This window comes from Neophocaena asiaeorientalis, unplaced genomic scaffold (assembly GCF_003031525.2).
Source record: "Neophocaena asiaeorientalis asiaeorientalis breed wild unplaced genomic scaffold, Neophocaena_asiaeorientalis_V1.1 scaffold226, whole genome shotgun sequence".
Taxonomy (NCBI): Eukaryota; Metazoa; Chordata; class Mammalia; order Artiodactyla; family Phocoenidae; genus Neophocaena; species Neophocaena asiaeorientalis.
This window is the reverse complement of record NW_020173037.1, coordinates 3055885-3071468: the sequence shown is the minus strand read 5'-3', so window position 1 is coordinate 3071468 and position 15584 is coordinate 3055885. Positions and strand designations below refer to the sequence as shown.

The 15584-nt window shown below is 42.0% G+C and overlaps 1 protein-coding gene across 1 annotated transcript in view; it reads left to right on the top strand.

Moving 5' to 3' along the window:
* ATP6V1H (ATPase H+ transporting V1 subunit H) overlaps nucleotides 1–13142 on the top strand; it is a 63357-nt gene extending 50215 nt beyond the window's left edge. Inside the window, exon 14 of the mRNA XM_024742588.1 lies at nucleotides 12789–13142. Within this exon, the coding sequence (XP_024598356.1) occupies nucleotides 12789–12849 (61 nt within the window). The 3' untranslated portion in view covers nucleotides 12850–13142. The remainder of the gene's footprint in view (nucleotides 1–12788) is intronic.
* The last annotated feature ends 2442 nt before the right edge of the window (nucleotides 13143–15584 follow it).

The following is a 15584-nucleotide window of genomic DNA, read 5'->3' as shown; positions in this document are numbered from 1 at the left end:
AGAAGTAACTAAAAGGACCACTACGACATCGGTGAATACGTTTTTTGAGAGTTGAATGGAATTCATCTCAACTACTGATCAGAGACGCTACAATCTTGCAGGGTTTAACTGTTCGGCGTACGGTTAACCTGAATGGATTTTTACCAGTTCACGTGAAAACAGTAAAAGCCGATTGATCAGTTAAGATTCAACTCTCACATTTCATCCGTTATAGCCTTTGAAATAGTAGCCAGAGTCATGTTTTTCCTCTTGCTTTTATTTTTTAAGTCAAAATTATTGACCTTTTTGTACTCAAAACAAGATAAGTTAGAGTGACTACTTAGATGCAATGGTGAACCATCTGTGTCCGTGAGCGGACACCCCTGGACTCTCTCGGCCGTGGCTGTTTTAGCAGTAGGTTGGCTGTTCTGCGCTCTTCTGAGCTCAGATGCCTCTCTATTCCCCATCCTTGGGAAAGATGCGCTAACTGACGGTCATGCTACTGATAATTCCAAAGGACAGATTAATGGCACATGCAAATGCTCACGTGTGAAAGATGCAGGCAGATACAGGATAGCAGAGGATCCAGGATTGCCACCGTGACATCATGTATTAAATATTAGGATCCTGCCACTTAAGCACTTTTCTCATGAATACTGATATTTATGCATTCTTCCAGCAGGTGCTCTTTGAGCACTTAATTTGTACCCTGTTACGCTAGGCTCCAGGCGACAGATGTGATGGAAGTGGGTGATGAGAGATGGCCTTCCTGAGTGGTCCCAGCAGCCAGGCTGAGACAGTGATGGAAAGGAACCAGTCACCCACCTCCAGTGTTGGGGGTTGGATTTCAGGTGGAGGGAACGGGAGGGGAAAGGACCAGGAAGCAGGAGGGAGCTTGGCTTCTTTAAGAGCAACGCCTGGAGACATGTTTGGATGTGGCAGCTGGGGTCTGGGGGGTGGTGCTAATGGCAGCTGGTGGGTCGAGGCCAGGGATGCTGTTCAGCATCCTGCATTGCGCCAGTCGCCACCACAGGGAACTGTCAGCAGTGCTGGGCTTCGAGGGCAAGTTGAAGGAGTGGGTGAGGCCAGAAGGAAAGGAGGTGGGCGAGGCGAGGTGGCCAGGATCTGATCACGGAGGGAGGGTCTGGTGGGTCCTTCTGTTGGATGAGTTGAAAGTTATGGTTAAAGGTTTTAACAGGGGAGTGACAGGATTTGATTTGTACTTTGAAAGGTCTCACAGGCTCCTCTGTGGAGAGTGGATGGTTGGGGGGTGAGTGTGGCAGCAGGAAGACCGTTTCATAGTTTCTCATTGTGGCCATGGGTAGGGATGGCTCGTGCCATGGACTAGAATGGTAACAGTTGGTACCAAGCAGTAGATGGACTAGGGATAGATTTCAGAGCTGGTGCGCGTGGTGCTTGAGGGACTGAAAATGTTTTTGCTCTTTTCATATCGTCTGTGCAAAAAGAATGGGATTCAAGGCAGAGGGCACTCAAAAATGGTTTTTTATCTACTATTTAGCAGAGAAAAATCTTTCAAGTCTGTCAGGAAACTAGAGAATACTACACTGGATTCCCTCCTTCTTTTACTTTACCCTGAGCCACATTTTTCAACGTAAATTAATTATTTAGTAATTTTCTCTCTCTTGGTTTGTTTCTGTTTCTTTCATGAAGTTCATTTACAGAATGTTGGCATTTAATAGAGTTGGAGGCTGTTGCAATCAGTGAGCTTTTATTGACAGATATTTTCCTGAAGTTTCCATTAAATACAGTTTTATTTTCCCCTTTTGTTGAAAGTAGGGCTGTTGAAGCATAATTCTTCTTTTGTTAATAAAAAACAACTTCATTTTAATAGTTCTTTCTCTTGAAGAATTTACTGTTAGTTTTTTTTTTAATTAATTAATTTTTGGCTGCCTTGTGTCTTCGTTGCTGCGCGTGGGCTTTCTCTTGTTGCGGCGAGTGGGGGCTATTCTTTGTTGCCGTGCATGGGCTTCTCATTGCAGTGGCTTCTCTTGTTGCAGGGCACGGGCTCTAGGCATGCAGGCTTCAGTAGTTGTGGCACGTGGGCTCAGTAGTTGTGGCTTGCAGGCTCAGTAGTTGTGGCTCGCAGGCTCTAGAGCTCAGGCTCAGTAGTCGTGACGCACGGGCTTAGTTGCTCCACGGCATGTGGGATCTTCCTGGACCAGGGCTTGAACCCACGTCCCCTGCATTGGCAGGCGGATTCTTAACCACTGCGCCATCAGGGAAGCCCCCCGCTTTTTTTTGTAATGTATATTTCTAATGTGGAAAAAAAGCTGGGTATGGAATAGGATGTTGACTGGGAATTTTCCCTTTGCCAGTGGAGAAAATTTTTTGGTTAAGAATTTTTATTGTGCAAATGATCATGAATTAAAGATGAAACATTTAAAATTTGAAAACTTTTTCTTGAATTTAGGAATCTGATTTGGTCTCAGTAAATTTTTTGATGTACGATTACAAAAGGAAAAGTAAATTGTCTTTATAGCCAGAAACTGGTTTATTTGCTCTTTGTCATTGACTAGCTGATGAGAGAATATCCTCTTCCCCCCTCCTCTCTAGTTATGTACCAAGCTATTTTAGCTTTAATGTTTTAGTTATGATAAATCCCCTTTAATGGAGAAGCTTAGTGTCAGCATTTTCCTATGCTTTCTTTGAGAAAGGAGTTTTCATATGCAGATTCTGTGTCTTTCGTTGTGACAAACGCATTTCTCTGGCACTTGGTGCCAGAGAGTGAAAATTGCTCAAGTAATAGCAATTTATTTCAACATCAGATTAGTGTGAGACCAAATAGAATGCCATTGGAAAGTAAATCTTCAGCAGAGTTTTCCCCAAATGTAAAAGGATTTTGAATCAGTATCTTTATGCACGTAACCAAGTTGCCTTTAGTAAATCATGCTGGTAAAGTCTGCCTTTCTACTTTCCTAAAATAGAGGCTTTTTAACCTAAACCATGGGACTGGTGTCCGAAAGATGTTTCATACCAAATAAAACCTGAAAACACAGTTGACTTGGTTTCCTCTCAACATTTTGTTTGTTTTGATTTAATTAAAACAAAATGTTAGGGGCTTCCCTGGTGGCGCAGTGGTTGAGAGTCCGCCTGCCGATGCAGGGGACACGGGTTCGTGCCCCGGTTCGGGAAGATCCCACGTGCCGCGAAGTGGCTGGATCCATGAGCCATGGCCGCTGAGCCTGCGCGTCCGGAGCCTGTGCTCCGCAACGGGAGAGGCCACAGCGGTGAGAGGCCTGCGTACCGCAAAAAAAAAAAAAAACAAAACAAAATTTTAGAAAGGGTATATTTTAGTACAACACAGTGAATGAATTAGTTGAAGATAATGAAAATACACCCATGGGTAAAAGTAGAATGAAAGTCTGTCTGAATGGCAGCAGCAGCTTTTCCTGACAGTTTTGCACATTTTCTCTGTTGTTGTTTTTCTCCGAGGCCCTCCCTGGCTGTTTCCAGATTTCCGGTGCACTCTTGATTTTTTTAATTTTTTCTACCGTAAATGATTTTTAGATTTTTGGCATTGCATTTTTACCAGTTTCTGTTGCTTAGACTAAATCGTAATTTTGGATATAGTAAAGTTAACATTTCTTTTTTACTGAGGGGAATTTTTTTTTGGTTTTAAGTTAAAAATTACATTTTAAGTATAAATTGGATATTGGATACTCACAATATCATGGAACTGCGTTGTCTCTGGTTCTTGATTTAGACTCTGCTCTAGGGAGTTAAATATTACTTTTCTTGATAATGTAGAGAAGGACTTATCCCTGATTTATAGAACATGGAGCATAGAGTTGTATATCATGTGAAAATGTTACTTAATTCTTTTTCACGATTTTATGACTGATTGCAGAATTATTTCCGTGAACTGTTTCTTCCCTCCACTTAACACCTGTGTTTACGTGGAATGACGGGTGGGTTACATGTAATCCTGACTGCTGTGGGTGGCATGGGAGGCCGAATGGAGTTGCTGGGGTGTGCGTTGGGCACACACCAGGGTCTCCTCAGTCCAGGGGGCCTCGAGCGGGTCAGTCCTATCCACAGCTCTGTAAGTGGCACGTGCAGGCTCTGATCTTCCCGTCCCCATGTGCAGTTCCTGGTATGTCCCTTGTTCTTTTGAGCAGGGCTGGATTTTTATATTCTTAAATTTGGCAAAATATGTAAACAGTGACAGCTTACTTTAGAGAACTTTTATATAGACCCTCAGTTTATACATTATAATTTAGCATTATAAAATGTCATCATTTTTCTCCTACCGAATGATTTTAAATGTCATCAGCCTCTAATTCAGAAGCAGCAGTATGTGCATACGGACAGCTCAGGACCTCAGGAAAGGAACACTGAATTTTGTAGGTAGAGGATTTCCTGTAGAATTTTCTCCTTGTTTCTAGCTTCTTTTTCAACCTATTTTCAGGCAAAATAATAAGTTATAAGAGTGTCACCCTCTCTCGGTCTTTCATGTGTACGTAAATAGAGAGGAACGCAGCAAGCCGAGGGTGTGGGTGATACTACTTTCTTCTCGGACCTTTACCTCTGCTTAGTATATTTCAGTTCTGTAAATAGTACGTAGCCATAAATGCAGTGATTAAAACAGTTACTTATGAACAGAATTGAAGGAAAAAAACCCTTATGTAAGTTTTAACTTTTTAGCATTAATAATCATGTTAAAAAACATTCCATGTGATTTTAAATAAACATATGACATTTCTGGGTTTAATATTTTCCAAAACTAATTTAGAAAATTGTGGTCTCTCTTTGGGTACCTGGAGTTTTCCACATTATTATTATGATATTTTTAGTGGAGGAATTCTCGTGTAAGAATCTTACATTCTAAATATAATTAAAGAAAAAGGAGTCTGTAAGAAGCGCTAAACGTGGACTTTGCTTATTGCATACTATCTTCTTAAGAGTCCTTCTAACAGCACAGACATTCCTCCCACACAGCACATTACATTAACCAGATTTGCACATACTGTGGTCATTTAGGGGCATACTCTGCATTGTGCAGATCGCTTTTTGTTGTAACTACTTGCTGATCTGGAACCAGCATTCAAAATGAAACGGAGGGACTTCTGGTTTCCAGTTATGCATGTAAGGAGTTTGGAAGTTGCCAGTACATCTGAACAACAAGTAAATAGCTGAACAGACTGAAAAAATCAACAATCCTTCTTGGATCCATAGGGGAGAAGGTAGGATGAGACTGGAGAGGCAGGTGAATACAGGGAGTTGTGGCTTACCTGAGCAGGACTCACACGTGGAGACCAGCGGGGGACCAGTGCCTGGCAGGAGAGCTGGGCCGTGCTTGGTGAATTGCAGGAGGCTCAGTGTGCACGAGTCTGAGGATTAAAAACTCCAGGGGATCCAGTCATGGGGGGCCCCCACCATATGGGGAGATTTCTCTCCAGAAGCCAGACCAGGTTCCCACAATAAATATCTGAGAAAAATTCCATTGGGCTTCTGGCAGGGGGAGGGGAAAGGAACCATTTTGAAATAGTTCCAACTGTTGTTCCGTTCTAACAAGGCCTGCACGCAGGGGAAACTAGTTAACCAGAGCCCAGCCTGCTGGGGGGCCATCAGAGTCTGACTGACCTGGGGAAGGGAAATAACCAACTCTAGCTGGCTCTAATCGTGCTGTCTTACCCAGCGGGGTAGGAAAAGTCCTGAGGAGCACTCATGAAGTTCACAGTCCCGAGGCCCAGGTTCAAGAAAGACTGAGACCCAATCAGAGGACTCCAGAAAGCTTCCTCTCCCTCACCTCACCACCACGTTACACAAGGTTCATTTACAGCAGTTTCTTTTACCTAGCACACCATGTCTAGCCATCAAGAAAATACTACGAGGCATACCAAAAAGAAAAAAAAAAAAAGAAGAGACATAGGAAGCATCAGAACCAGCCATGGCAGTAACGTTGGAAGATCAGACTGGGACCTTTAAACAACTAGGATTAATATGCTGAGGGCTCTAGTGGATAAAGTAGGCAGCAGGCAAGAACAGATGGGCAAGTTACGCAGAGAGATAGAAATCCTAAGAAAGAACCGAAAAGAAATGGTAGAGCTCGAAAACACTGTAAAAGAAATGAAGAATGCCTTTGATGGACTTATAAGTTAGACTGGACACGGATGAGGAAAGACTCTCTGAGCTTGAGGATATATCAGTAGAAACCTCCAAAACTGAGAAGCAGAGAGAACCAAAGACTAAAAAAACGGAACAAAATATCCAAGGACTATGGGACAACTACAAAAGAGGTAAAATATATGTGGTGGGAATACCAGAAAAAGAAAGAAAGGAACAGAAGAAATATTTGAAACAGTAATGACTGAGGATTTCCCAAGTTAATGTCAGACACCAAACTACAGATCCAGAAAGCTCAGAGAACACCAAGCAGGATAAACACCAAAAAAACTACACCTGGACATGGAATTTTCAAATTACACAAAATCAAAGGTGAAAAAAAAAAATCCTGAAAGAAGCCAGGGGGAAAAAACACCTTACCTACAGAGGAACAAAGGTAAGAATTACATCTGACTTCTCAGAAACCATGTCAGCAAGAAGAGAGTGGAGTGAAATATTTAACATGTTGAGAGAAAAAAACTCACCAAATTCTGTACCCTGTGAAGTTATCCTTCAAAAGTGAAGGAGGAATAAAGATATCCTCAAAGAAACAAAAATTGAGGGAGTTTGTTGCCGGTAGACCTGCCATACAGGGAATATGAAAAAAGTTCTTTAGAGAGAAGGAAAATAATAGAGATCAGAAACTCAGATCTACATAAAGAAAGGAAGAGCATCAAAGAAGGAACAACTGAAGGTAAAATAAAAACTTTTATTTTTCTTATTCTTAACTGATATAACATAGAAGTTTGTTCAAAAAACGAATAGCAACAATATCCTTGAGTATGTACGCTTTTCTGTATTTTATACACGTTGCTTATGTATGTTTATATATAAGTGAAATAAGTGGCAGCAATGATTCAAGGGACGGGAGGAAGGAATTAAGGTTACTTGGTTGTTACAAGCTACTCACACTCTCCGTGAAGTGGCATCGTGCTATTTGAAAGTATACGTGGACTAATTGTAAATTAATATATTGCAAACTGTAGGGCAGCCACTAAACAAGTAGAAAAAGACGCATAGCTGACGTGCTGAGTAGGAAAGGAGAGAAAATAGAATCATATAAAATGCTGAATTAAAACCACAAAAGGCAGGAAAAGAGTGGAAGGCAAAAATAGGAGCGAAAGAGCTTCCCTGGTGGCGCAGTGGTTGAGAGTCCGCCTGCCGATGCAGGGGACGCGGGTTCGTGCCCCGGTCCGGGAGGATCCCGCGTGCCGCGGAGCGGCTGGGCCCGTGAGCCATGGCCGCTGAGCCTGCGCGTCCGGAGCCTGTGCTCCGCAACGGGAGAGGCCACGACAGTGAGAGGCCCGCGAACCGCAAAAAAAAAAAAAGGCGGAGAAAAAAGGGCAACAAATAGGAAACAGAAATGAATATGGTACATATTAATCCAGCTGTATCAGTAATCACTCTGAATGTCAGTGGTCTAACTGCACCAAGCAAAAGATAGATCATCAGAGCAGATCGAAAAGCATGACCCCACTCTGTGTAGCCTATAAGAAACCCACTTTAAATACAAAGACACATAGAGATTAGAAGTAAATGAATGGAGAAAAAGATACCATGCTAACACTAATCAAAAGAAAGAAGAAGTAGCTATATTGCTTTCAGACAAAGCAGACTTATAAGTAAGGAAAGTTTATCAGGGATAAGAAAGGTCATTCTGTAACGATAAAGGGGTTAGTTCTCCAAAAGGACATAATAATTCTTAACATGTATATGCCTAACAACAGCGCATCAAACTATGTGGGGCAGAAACTGATAGAACTGTAAGGAGAAATAGATGAATTCTATCATAGTTGAAGATTTCAGCACCCCCCTTTCAGAAATGGACAGATCCAGCAGGCAGAAAATCAATAAGGACACAGTTAAGTCAACAGCACCATCAGTCACCTGAATAGAAGTGACATCTATAGACTACCTCGTCCAGTACCAGCAGGATACACATTTCTCTCAGGCTCACATGGAACATTCACCAAGACATTCTGGGCCATAAAACCCACCTTAACACATTAAAAAAAACAGGAATCATGCAGTGTCAGCTGTCAGACCACAGTGGAATTAAAGTAGAAATCAATAACAGGAAGATAACTGGAAAATCCCCAAATATGTGGGGATTAAACAACACTTCTAAATAACACAGAGGTCAAAGAAGAAAACTCAAGAGAAATTTAAAAGTATTTTGAACTAAGTGACAATGAAAATACAGCTTTTCAGAATTTGTGAGATGCAGTGCAGGCAGTGCTTAGAGGGAAATTTATAGCACCGAATGCATATATTAGAAAAGAAGAAAGCTCAAGAGTCGGTAATCTGAGTTTCCAGCTTAGGAAATGAGAAGAAAAGAGCAAAATTAAAGTAAGCAGAAGAAAAGAAGTAAGAATAAAAAAACAAGGAAATTGAAAATAGGACATTGGTGGAGAAAATCAAGGAAACCAAAAGCTGTTTTTTTGAAAAAATTAATGATACTGATAAGCCTATAGCCAGACTAACTAAGGAAAAAGGAGAAGGCACAAATTAACTAGTGTCATAAATGAAAAAGGGAACATGACTACAGATCCCATGGAAAGTAAAAGGATAATAAAGAGATACTATGATCCCCTCTCACAACTCCTTTGTACTAGAAGTTCTAGCTAACGCATTAAGACAAGAAAAGAAAATAAATGGTATACAGATTGGGAAGGAGGACATAAAACTGCCTTTGCTTTCAGATGACATGATCATGTACATAGAAAATCCTAAAGATTTGACAAAAACAAACAAACAAACAAATGTCCTGGAACTAATAAGCGATTACAGCAGGTTGTAGGATATGATATTAATACAGAAAAATCAATCACTTTCCTATATACCAGCAGTGAACAGGTGGAATTTGAAATTAAAAACACAATACCATTTACATTAGCACTTCCCCAAAATGAAATATTTAGGTATAAATTCAACAAATTATGTATAAGATCTACATGAGGAAAACTTTTAAACTCTATGAATGAAATCATGGAAGAATTAAGTAAATGGAGAGAGATTCCATGTTCATGGATAGGAAGATTCAGTATTGTCAAGATGTTAGTTCTCAACTTGATCTATTGATATAAATTTAATGCAATCCCAATCAAAATCCCAGCAAGTTATTTTTTTTTTTTTTGGACATCGACAATCTGATACTAAAGTTTGTATGGAGAAGCAAAAGACGCAGCATAGCCAACACAATATTGAAGGAGAAGAACAAAGTTGGAAAACCGACACCACCTGACTTGAAGACTTATTATAAAGCTAAGTAATCAAGATAGTGGGGGTGTGGGTGAAAGAGTAGACAAATAGATCAATGGAACAGGACAGAGAGCCCAGAAAGAGGGCCCCATAAGTATAGTCAGCTGATCTTTGCCAAAGGAGTAAAGGCAATACAAGCGAGCAAAGGTAGTCTCTTCAACAAATGGTGCTGGAACAACTGGACATCCGCAAAAACGGACTCAAAATGGATCATGAACCTAAATGTAAAACACAGAACTCCTAGAAGAAAACACAGGAGAAAATCCAGATGACCTTGGAGCACTGTGATTTTTACGTGGTTCGTGGTTTTACATAGGAAAATCGTTCATAGAAACAAAATTTGTTTTGCGTGTAATACTCAGAATCATGATAAAAGCTGGAGGAATCACTCAGCTTTAAACTATGTGGCATCTGAGAGAGGAGAAGGGGGTGCGGTGGGGGGACTTCAGCGGGGAGAAGGCAGTTCACACGGAGGTGGGAAGGAAAGCAGATGCTTGATGACAGATGCTTGCTGGGCCCGCGGGGACAGTGGGACACACAGAGGACTCTGGTCTCCCGGCCCTGTGCAGCTCCCCCCAGCGCCGACCCGTGTGCTTTGTTGATCTCCGGTGACAGTGCCCTTCCTGGACCAGGGCCTTTGTCTGAGTTCTTTAGGCAGTTAAGGGGCAGGTAAGAAGCGAACTTGCCAAGGCTTTTGTTTTTTAAAAAATAATCAGCCTAAAATAATCCTCATGTTGAAGAGACACACATTGGGTACAAATTCTGTTCCCCTGCAAAGTCATGGATGAAGTTCAAAGAGAAGAGAATATTACACTTCTCCAATTTTGCTTCTTAGGTAGTAGAAGCAAAGAATTAACGTCCAGCTCCTGTAGGTTGCTGGTACAAATCGGATACCCTTTGAGTGAATTATGCGTTGAATTTTTACTGTATTGATCTTCGTGTTTAGCGAGACTGACTCAATACTCAGGTTAACTCACTTAAGTAACTCTTCCGGCGTCCTCTTAGAGATGCATTGTCATCCCCTGAAGAAAAGTCCGTAGTCACTTTTTCTCTTGCCTGACAGTGACGTAACCTTAACCTGAAGAAATTATTCACACCTGTTATTATTTCCTACTATAAAGATAGGCGCAGTGTCTGCTTTCTGCACCTTTCTGGCCTCTTTCTGGAGGCCGCGCAGCCTCACAGTAGAGAGGAGTGGACCTGAGCCCCGGCCCGTGCACCTGCCCGCTTTGCTCCTGAGCAGGTGATTGCAGCTTTCCCTCCCCTGTCGATGGAGATGAGAATGCCCACTCCCAGGATGCTGCAGAGGTGAGAGGATAAGGGTGAGCACACCTGTACTCAGGTTTCCACGGTGGCCGGTAACAAAGTGCAGACGCAGCCACCTTTGTGTGTTCCCAGCCCCAGGCTACTGGTGTCCGGACTGCCCTGTGCCTGGGGTCACACAGGACTCAGAGGCAGCTTGGGTGAATCTCGGGAGTGTTTTAATTGACCACATTTGATGTCAGGACAGCAGACCACAACCCTTTACGAGCCGAACCCAGGAGTAGATTTTCTCCAAAGCTTCGCGCAGGCTGGGTCCTCTCTCTGTAGGACAGGATCTTTTTCAGTTGCGCCTTGGTTCAGCTCCCTCTGAATTTAACAACCCACATGCCATAGCAAACAACAATTTCAGGAAAGCCTGAGGAGGAAATTTGATTCTTCTGTCCGCGGGTCCTATCTGGGCTCTTCTCCCAGTAGACTTGGTGTCCTGTGACCTACCTCAAGTAGGGCTCGCAGAGTTCCATCTGGGATTCTTGATGTGCGGGTTTTCAGTTGAACCCTTTACATCTATGTGTGTTCTTGTCCTTCGCTTAAACCCTAGCTTGCATAAACCCTACTTAGCAGACAAGGAAAGGGGGCCCTGGTTTTTATACTCACCGAGCAGTAAGGTTGTGAGGCAGGGATGCCCCGTGGCCACCTTGTATGCAGGGAAAAAATGAGAGTGTAGTGGATGGAGCATTATTATTTATCTGTAATAAAGACCTTTGACCAGGAAAACAAGAACAGAAGACATCGGGGAGGAAGCTATGGCTGGGCGTGTTTTTAGATTTTTGTTTAAAAAAAATTTTTTTTTTAATGTGGACCATTTTTAAAGTCTTTATTGAATTTGTTACAATATCGCTTCTGTTTTATGTTTTGGTTTTTTGGCCGAGAGGCAGGTGGGATCTTAGCTCCCCGACCAGGGATCAAACCTGCGTCCCCTGCATTGGAAGGTGGTGTCTTAACCACTGCACCGCCACGGAATCCCCCTGGGTGTGTTTTTAAATTCTCTGCTGGAACAACTCTTCTTCCCTCTGTTTTAATCCTCCTGCTGTGACCCTACTTCAGCAACGCCTCTTAAGTGAGGAGATCAGTTATCTTCCCCACGTCCCGGTATTCACTGTTGTCCCCTGAGTATTAGTTGGGTCCTGGCATGGGAGATGAACCACAGCCCTAAGGGACTAGATCCACCTGGTGGTTCACAGCGTGAGCTCTGGGCAGCTTTGCCAGGCTCCGGAATGTAAACCCAGTCCTTATTCCAAAACTCAAGCTTTTCCCTTTTTATAGGAGGGGATCTTTTAAATATTCTTAAAAGATCTCTTTTTCTGGTCCTTATTAGGTAGTTCAAAAATGAAAGTTTGGCAAATCCTTCATAGGAAAATAGGGAAAAGATTGTTTTCTGTCCTGGAATCAACAGTGTTGTCTGTATGCAATTTTGAGTGAAGTATACACAGACCATTCAAGTAATCTTCTGAAGTAGAACGTCACTGAAACATTGGAGACCACTGCTCTAAGCCACAGCTGCCCTGTCTGTAAAATGAGGATACTGCTTCTCGGCTCTGGTGATGGTTCTGTGGATTCAGTAGGACCATCTTGGTGAAGGTTTCAGACTCTGCCAGTGCAGAGTAAGTGCTTGGCAACTAGTAGCTCTGATTAAGTGTCGTGATTCTGGATGTTATTTTCAGTGATCGTTTTCATGTGCTCTTGTGTAAATCCTTAGAGATAAACACTTGTACTTTCTAACATCAGGAAATGTGTTTCTCATGTATCAGGCCACTTACTTGGAATCATACGTATGTTGACTTTGAACTTGTTAGATTGCAGAAGTGGTGGCAGCAGACACAACTCTCTAAACAGGAAAGCAGACGTTGCCGGTGACCAGATGCGGAATCACTTGTTTGTGTGTGTCATGCCTTGTTTGTCTGTGGTCCATGGGGTGTTTAAAATTCATACAGTACAGGTACTTTTGAAATTTGGACACGATTAGTTTTCTGGGGCTATTTTACTAGTTTTTAGCTGTTAAAGTAGGCATAGACGACAGTGTATATTGTCCTTCAATTTTGAAAGAGATTCTTCGTCATTTCAGTTCTAATCTCGCTTGCTATCTCCTTCCTGTGTTTCAGGGAATATCTTGGTAAACAGCTCCAGTCTGAGCAACCACAGACTGCAGCTGCCCGGAGCTGAATGGGCGCTCAGCCGCGGGGTCTCCAGCGCCCCTTTGCCTGGGGCAGAAGACCCGGAGTGTGAGTCTCAGTGATTAGAACAAACAGTTTCTCATTTTACGTGTCATTTTCTTCTGTTGTGTAGCTTTCCCCAGTGCTGATTTCAACACGAGTGTTTGCCCGTTACTTTGTATTAAGGTAGGTGCTCTCTGTATCTAAGGAAAACATTACTGTTACATATACAGCTTGTAATTTCTGTATTTATTGTTCTCTGGGAAAGAATATAGAATTATTAAAGGATTCTCACTCCAAATATGTTTTTGTCTTTCCTTGTTCCTGACTTGGCCTTTAACACAAATACCTCTTGTCCCAACCAAATTGGGAGAATTGTATTTGCAAAATAGTGAATGGTAAATAAATGTTTTGAAATTATATGTGTGTCTGTCTTCCATCCGCCCGTCCATCCACATCCATCCGTCCGTCCATCCACACTGCGGCAATCCTCTGCTAATATCCAGAGAACTTTAAAATGTTAAATTAACTCGACGTGATGCTGTGGTCTAGAAGATTTGCTTATGGAGCACAGTGAGGAATTTTAGCTTTAGATTATTTTCATTGATTTCCTGTACTTTTATTCTTGGATTTTGGTACCTCAAGTCTATTTTCTTTTAATACGCTTTGGTTTAAATGTTGCCAGTAGATATTTTATCCCACCCCCAGCCCCTTATTCTGGAACGCCAGGCCTTCAGTGGGACATCCATGGCCTGTACGTTCACGTCCCCCAGATCTGAGCCTTTTGTTTTTAACCTTATGGCCTGGTCTCTCTGAATCTCACTTTTCATTCATTTTCATTTTATTTTCACTCTTCATTCCTAGCAGTTCTCTGAATGTTGAGTTGTTGAGTAAAGGTTGTAAGGCTAATAGACAGTTTATTTGATAAGTTTTTCTTCTACAGAGAGACACTCATAGGATCCATCTCCTATTTAAGGATGAAGGATTGTCTCATTTTCAACGTAGAGATCTTGTGGGAAGGGTTAGTTGAAATAATGGTCGTCGGTGGGTTCATGTGACTCAGTGATTTTTCTTAGAGTTGACTTCCTATTTTCCAAGAAAATAGGTAGTCTGAGCAAACCGATTTTTTTCTTGACTGAAAGTTCTAAATTTTTTAAACTGCTTAGACCCAGACATTTTTACTTCTTAAACATGGAAGAATACTAGCCAGTGGAATTATAGATTCTGCATTAGCAAAAGATCAGTTTCCATGTTAAGGTATTAATGGTCTGCAAAGTTATTAGGTTCTTAAGACACTCAATTTCTAGAAGTTCTGGTAACCAGAGACAGTGAAATCTTCTGAATTTCATAAGAACACGTTGATTCTCTGATGTCGTACTTTCTGATTTTAGTTTCATTTTGCGTAGCCCTGTAGTTACAAAGTAGACAGTCGTCCTGGTGGAAATCATTGGTGCTCTAATCCCCGAGAAGTGCTTTTGTACATGGGGGGCAATACTCCCATGCCCGTGTTTTAATTATTATCCCAAATATTAAAATTAACTCTCTCTAGGCACTCTTTTCCTTGTAAATCTTCACACTCAGCTTATAGAACGTATAACAATTACAAAACAATCACTTTCATATTTTTCTGTGCTTAATGTTTTTAACATTCAGTGATTAAATCCTCCTATAAATATAATGCCACTTTCACTTTCAAGTAAACTGCAAACACTAACAGAGTGGAGTTCTAACTCTGACAAACAAAATCTAAGTAGGTAACCCTTTTTTTAAAAAAAGACCAGCTAATATTCTATCCATTGACAAGCTATAAGCCATATTTGGGTACCCAAGTGTCAAATTCCAAATCTGTTCTGAGAATCACCTCTTTTTTCTTTTCCTTCCAGTTTCATTGAGATATAACTGACACGTAGCACTGCGTAAGTTTCAGGCATGCAGTATAATCGTCTGACTTAACGTGTCACGGATCATAGTAGGTCTAATGACCATCTATCGTCTCATATAGATACAAGATTAAAGAAGTAGAAAAAATACTTTCTCCCTATGATGAGAGCTCCTTAGGATTTACCCTCTTAACTTTCATATATAACATACAGCGGTGTTAGTTATATTTATCATATTGTGTATTATATCCTAGTGCTTATTGATCTTATAGCTGGAAGTTTGTACCTTTGACCACCTTCATCCAACCCCTCTCCTTCCACCCCCTACCTCTGGTGACCAGACGTCTGATCTCTTTTTATATGAGCTTGTTTGTCTTGAAGTACAGTTGACCTACGACACTGTGTTAGTTTCTGTTACACAACATAGTGATTTGATATTTCCATACGTTTCAAAGTGATCGCCACAATAAGTCTAGTTACCATCTGTCACCATATAAAGATATTACATAGGGCTTCCCTGGTGGCGCAGTGGTTGAGAGTCCGCCTGCCGATGCAGGGGACACGGGTTCGTGTCCCGGTCCGGGAAGATCCCACATGCCGCGGAGCGGCTGGGCCCGTGAGCCGTGGCCGCTGAGCCTGCGCGTCCGGAGCCTGTGCTCCGCGGCGGGAGAGGCCGCAGCGCTGAGAGGCCCGTGTACCGCAAAAAAAAAAAAAAAAATTACATGATCATTGACTCTATTCCCCACACTGTACACATACTTGTGGCTCACTTATTTTGCACCTGGAAGCTTGTACCTCTCTCACCTGTTTCTCTCCTCCCTCATCCCCTCCCCTCTGGCAACCACCTGTTGGTTCTCTCTATCTA